The following is a 6,268-nucleotide window of genomic DNA, read 5'->3' on the forward strand; positions in this document are numbered from 1 at the left end:
TTATTTATTAAATTTAAAATTATTATTTTGTTAAATTTAAATAAATAATTAAATAAATAAGTTAAAATATAGTACATGGTCCTATTCCCAATGCAACCTCTTATTGAAGAAAAAAATATTCTTTTCAGGTGGTCATATCTTGAGAATGCAACCTCATGAAAATGCAAAAATATATATATTTGTCAATATAAAGTATAATAGTGAATTTTTAAAAATAAAAAATATATAAATAAAAAATCCCATTTTTTCATCTATATATAACTCCTAGATCCCCATAGATTATACACAAGAGAAAGAGAGTCAAAGAGTAAAATACCACAAAAGCACTATGGCTAGATTTGTTTGTGCAATTTTTCTCTTATTTGTCATGACTTTTGTGATCCAAGATGTCTATGTGAGTGATTCTCTCTCTCTTTGTCCTTCACACTTTATTTTACAGTTCCATCTACATCTCTAGATATATCTAATAAAAATATTGGGTATCATATTATTTGTTTTCCACTTGAAATCACACTCACATTTTTTTTTCTATTTTCTATTTATAAAAAATCTACAGGGCGGTGGGGAAGGATCACTGCGTCCTCAAGGTACTAATTAATCCTTGTAAATAATATTTATTAAATTATTTTTTTTAGCATTTATATGAGAAAGATGTAACAAAAATGTATTCATTTAATTTACTGATGCTACCCACAATTGAGTTTTTTCAGATTGTCCGGGTGCATGTGCCTATCGTTGTTCAGCAACTCAATACAAGAAGGCATGTTTGACCTATTGCAACCTTTGTTGTGCAAAATGTTTGTGTGTTCCATCTGGAACATATGGTCACAAGGAAGAATGTCCATGCTATAATAACTGGAGAACTAAAGAAGGAGGGCCCAAGTGCCCTTAATTTATGTTCCATTGTGCTCAAAGTTGTAGTCATGCATAAATCTATATCTATCGATGTATTTCTACTATATCAAACTTAATTAAGAATAAAATTTATTAATTTCTATTGTTGTGTTCAAGTTAATATATTGTATGAAGTTTATAAATGAAATTCTTCTAAAAAAGAGTAAAAAATTATGTATTCCCTTTTATGTTTCAGTTATCTAACATTAGTTCATTCTCTCTTTTTTTTTTTTTTAATTAAAATTTTAGATCATTTTTGCTCCATCACTCATATCTGCAGTTGACACCTAATTTTGATAAGAGTTTTTAATTTTTCATACAACGACATAAACAATATTTTCTTCACTCTTATTGATATTTAACCATAATATTTTATATCCATTATGATGTTCCTTGTTCCTGTTTTTAAAGGGTTCAGAAAACTCATTTCTTTAGGAATATAACATTGATTACATATCAAAAATAAATTATCATTTTGAATCAAATGAATTCTATATTGAGAGAGAAATTAAAATGTTGTCGTAAGACATCTACAAAGTAGTCTCACTTAAAGACAAAATCATAAACAAACAAAAATTAATTATACGTGAAAGTCACTTAAAATAAAGGTGTTGACAAAAAAAACAACAACAAAAATAATATGTTACTAATAAAATAAAAACAGAAGAAAGCTAAAGAAAAATAAGGAGCCAAGCGCTAGATTTTGCAAAGACCAATCATATAGTTTCAATTTAATCTAATGGTCAAATTACATGGTGCAAGATGAGGGGACAAGAGACTTAATTGAACTCTCATCCTATAAACCATCTATTAAAATTTTAAAAGATTTTATCGCCCTGGTCAATTTCGCAAAACCAAATAATTCCTTCACTCCTATTAATGTCTATATTAATGTTTCATAATTACTTCTGTCCTTCTAATCCTATAATTTTACATTTAGTTAAATATATTTTTATTGTCAATTAAATTACTAAATAGAAAAATAATAATTACTTCTGCCCTTCTATTCCCTGTTTTTTATAATATTATTAAAATAATTAAAGTTTAATAAATAATAATAATAAAAATATTAATTATTTATTAATAATACTGCTTAATTGATTATAATTAGTAACAAAATACATAAATATAATAATAATATTAGACAGAGGTGCAAATAACATTCAGATAATATTTTATTAGTATTTTTTAATAATCAATATTAGTAATTAATTATTAATTTAGTTAAAGAGGTGAGTTGAACCGATAACTTCCTTATCACTTTAATCTCTCTATGTTCTTCCACCAAATCAGTTTATGACTTCCACGAAGTTTTTTATTATGTTAGGGTAACAAACATAGTTTCTATATATTTTGTACTTTATCTCAAGCATCTATTTTGTTTATAATGCAATTATTATTTTGGAAGACTCTTCTTTAAAAATTTAAGATAATTATATATAAAAAATGAGGCGTAAACATATATAATATAATGGAAAAACACTTAATTAATTTTAACACTTATGAGTAATTGTTAAAAAAATGTAAGTTAACCATAGGCAAAAATAAAAAAACAAAACTATGAATAAACAAAAATTTAAAATGACAATAGAATTGAAATGGATATTTGAGATAAAATTTCAAGAAAATTCAAACTATATCTCATACCGGATCATAGTCAAAAAAAGCATTTATATCAATGTTATTTATCCTCTTTTTAATATATATAATTTTTATATTTTTTATTACTAATTATAATCAATTAAATAATATTATTAATAAATAGTTAATATTTTATTATTATTTATTAAACTTTTTCATTTTTAATTAAATAACATTAAAAAAAAAAAAAAGGGAGACCGGAGGACGATCCTCCCTCCCAAAAATTGTACATGCATTTATTGTAAGCTTTTTTTTATCGTTATGGCTACCAAATAAATTTCTCTTTTTTATCTTCTAAATTTGGTCTTCTTACCTAAACTTACAAACCTCTAATTATAGTGATTAATTATATTTAATATTTAAGAAAATAAAAACACCCAGTATTGCTAATTAGGATGAATCTAAAAGTTCATATTTATTTCTAAAAAAACTTGCCCCAAATGATAAGTAAATCCGATTTCTATAAGTAAAAGTTCATATTTATTTCTAAAAATTAAATCAGTTACAAATAATCAAATCAAAATCATTCCTAATTAGTCAAAATATCCCATTTATATTTAATAATTTTAAATTTTTGTTTACTTTTTTAAAAATATTAAATTATTCTTAAAACAAAAGAAAGGTCCCACATTTTTTATTATTTATAAATTCTTTTATATATACGAGGAGGAATTGAATTACACCTATAAAGTTACACTATTTTAATAACATCGTGTCGGATAATTATTTTTCAATAGAGCTAATATCATATATATTATATTTATAAATTGTGACATTTGAGAATAATGGGTTGACGAACACAATAAATTTTTTTCAACACGTTGGTATATTTATATTACAAGAAAAACACTCATTTTCCAACGACAAAAACTTCTAAAAAATATATCCATTTTGAGGGTTTTCAGAGAGATACAAAGCCTTTAAAATTAAGAGATCGAAAATGATCAATTTCAACTAATCAAGCAGGTCAAAAATAATTTTTGGTGGGTTAAATAGGGGTAGACATATCCATTGACCCACCCAAAGGTCGATTGAACGGATAAGCAGAATATAAAGTCATTTGTAAGTGGATTAAAACAGACGAATACAATTGAAGATTCTAAAACCAATTAAACTCATATCCGCCCGATAATAAATACACAATAGTAATACTCATGCGCCATTTCAAAAATACCCTCGAAAATTGTTATGAGGGACAAACTTCTCGGAAACCCGATGGGTTGACCCGTTGAAAAAAGAAAATTGGAAAAATAATGATAATAAATGTTTTCACAAGAGTACATATATTATATTTATTTATGGTTTAAATATGTATTTGGTCTCTGGAAATATACCACTTTTTGATTTTAGATCTTGTAAATTTTTTTGTTTGGATTTAGTACCTGTAAAATCATAGACAATCGACATTAAAAGAATGAAGAGTTTTTCAAAAACCCCTAAATCATTTTTTTAATTGTTATTCATGTTTTCTTTATAAAATAACATTAATTACTAAATAATCAATATATAAATTTATTAATTAATTATATAAAATATTTTTATTTTTAATATATCATAAAAGATAATGTATTTATTTATATTTATAGGCTCATGTGTCATGATAGTTTATCAACTATTTTTTTAGAGATCAAAATTGATGGTAAGTGATTTTACGGGGGTTAAATCAGAAGACAAAAAAACTTACAAAATTTAAAATAAAATAAAAAATGATATATTTGAAGATACCAAAGACTTATTTAAACTTTTATTTATATAGACAACCTATAAAAAGTTGTATTTTAATCATTAATATTTATTTTTTAATGAAAATAATTAAAAATATTATTAACATTTTAAAAGGTTATAATTATTAATTAAAATAAAATTTAAAATCACAAATTTAATGATGAAAATTGCATTGAGTTAAAATTATCTAGATATTATCCAATAATACATGGAACCAAAAGTCAAAGTCAAATAAAAGTTGAATAAATTAAACATAACACTATAGTAATACCTCTATCTCTTATTATAAGTATTTATTTATTTCTTTTAACTTTTATTAAGAAAAGTTGATACTGCAGTTCATGTATTTATTTTATACATTAATATTTTAAAAATAATTTTTTTATTTAAATGTATTAAATTTAATTTTTATATTTTAAAATAAATTTATAGTATTATTAATAAAAAATAAAAAAAAAACATCTAATAAATTGAAAATGTATTTATATTTATGAACAAATGTTTTTCTTAAATAATGCTTGTAATAAAAGACAGCGTATCTCGTCATTATAATCACAGTGAGCAGTATTTCGACATTATAATCATAATGAGCAGCGTATCTTCAAGAGAGTCATTAGAATGTGTGTTTGTCTAGGAGTGACTGCATTGTTATTTTTTTTAAAGAAAAAAATATTGTACATTTTTATTTGTTGTTTGTAAAAGTAGTAAATAATCTTAAAACGATAATTAAAATTGAATGGAAGAAGTAGTGTATCTTTTTTTATCCTCAAATAAACAGTTTATATTTATTTGTTTAGTTTTTCAAAATTAATACATTAGTATTTTACTAAAGCATTCATGCAATATAGTATTATATTTTTACATTTAATTAAATGGACCATTAAAAAAAGTAGAGTTTTATACCCAAAAAAAGTATATAGATAATGAGATTAACTGTATAGTGTTATTCTTTTCAGTTTGCACCTATATAAACTCTTAACCCTAATTAATGTGGGGGTACTATCAAGAGTGTTGGATTTTGATCATTTGATTCCTAATTTTGACATAATTCACAATTCAACAATGTTCATACTTAATATGATAAATCTAATATTTCAATTGAGCAAAATTTCAGGAACACCAATTCAATCACACACACTTGTATCAAATTGCTTGGAACACAAGAAATCAACAAAAGTTGAATTCTGACTATGTAAATCGATTGGGAAATCGATTTCATAACAAGGGTGTAAGGAAATCTTAAGTGTTTGTAAATGTGCAATCGATTAGGCAATCGATTAGCTTAATTAAAAATGAAAACTGCACAAGTCAGTAGCCTCTGATTTGGAGAGTAATCGATTGGTAAATCGATTGAACATTTCACAAATCAAACCTGATGGTAACACATCGATTGGTAAATCGATTGGATGAGTCACAGTGGCACTCCAGTGCTGAGGAAATCGATTGGCAAATCGATTGACGAAGTATCCTTTGAAAAATAACCTCACCTGTGACAAATACAATCGATTGGACAATCTATTGTTAACACTTTCATTTTGTTAAAGTTTGGTTGCAATCGATTGGGAAATCGATTGAACTAAACACCAGGTAAAAACTTTTCAGGAACATGCTATTAAATCGATTGGCAAATCGATTGACAACAAATCATTTGAAAAATAACCTCACCTGTGACAAATACAATCGATTGGACAATCTATTGTGAACACTTTCATTTTGTTAAAGTTTGGTTGCAATCGATTGGGAAATCGATTGAACTAAACACCAGGTAAAAACTTTTCAGGAACATGCTATTAAATCGATTGGCAAATCGATTGACAAAGTATCATTTGAAAAATGACCTCACCTGTGACAAATACAATCGATTGGACAATCTATTGTGAACACTTTCATTTTGTTAAAGTTTGGTTGCAATCGATTGGGAAATCGATTGAACTAAACACCAGGTAAAAACCTTTCAGGAACATGCCACTAAAGCGATTGACAAGTCGATTGATATCAAATAGCTGAG

At 25.0% G+C, this 6,268-nt stretch overlaps 1 protein-coding gene across 1 annotated transcript; it reads left to right on the forward strand.

The window, feature by feature from the left end:
• The first annotated feature begins 246 nt into the window (after positions 1 to 246).
• Positions 247 to 995, forward strand: LOC101507461 (gibberellin-regulated protein 12-like). The gene is made up of 3 exons (XM_004489880.4): positions 247 to 394; positions 557 to 587; positions 711 to 995. Exons 1-3 carry the CDS (start codon positions 329 to 331, stop codon positions 890 to 892), a joined length of 279 nt encoding a protein of 92 aa, XP_004489937.1. The 5' UTR covers positions 247 to 328; the 3' UTR covers positions 893 to 995.
• The last annotated feature ends 5,273 nt before the right edge of the window (positions 996 to 6,268 follow it).

This window comes from Cicer arietinum, chromosome 2 (genome assembly GCF_000331145.2).
Source record: "Cicer arietinum cultivar CDC Frontier isolate Library 1 chromosome 2, Cicar.CDCFrontier_v2.0, whole genome shotgun sequence".
Lineage (NCBI taxonomy): Eukaryota > Viridiplantae > Streptophyta > Magnoliopsida > Fabales > Fabaceae > Cicer > Cicer arietinum.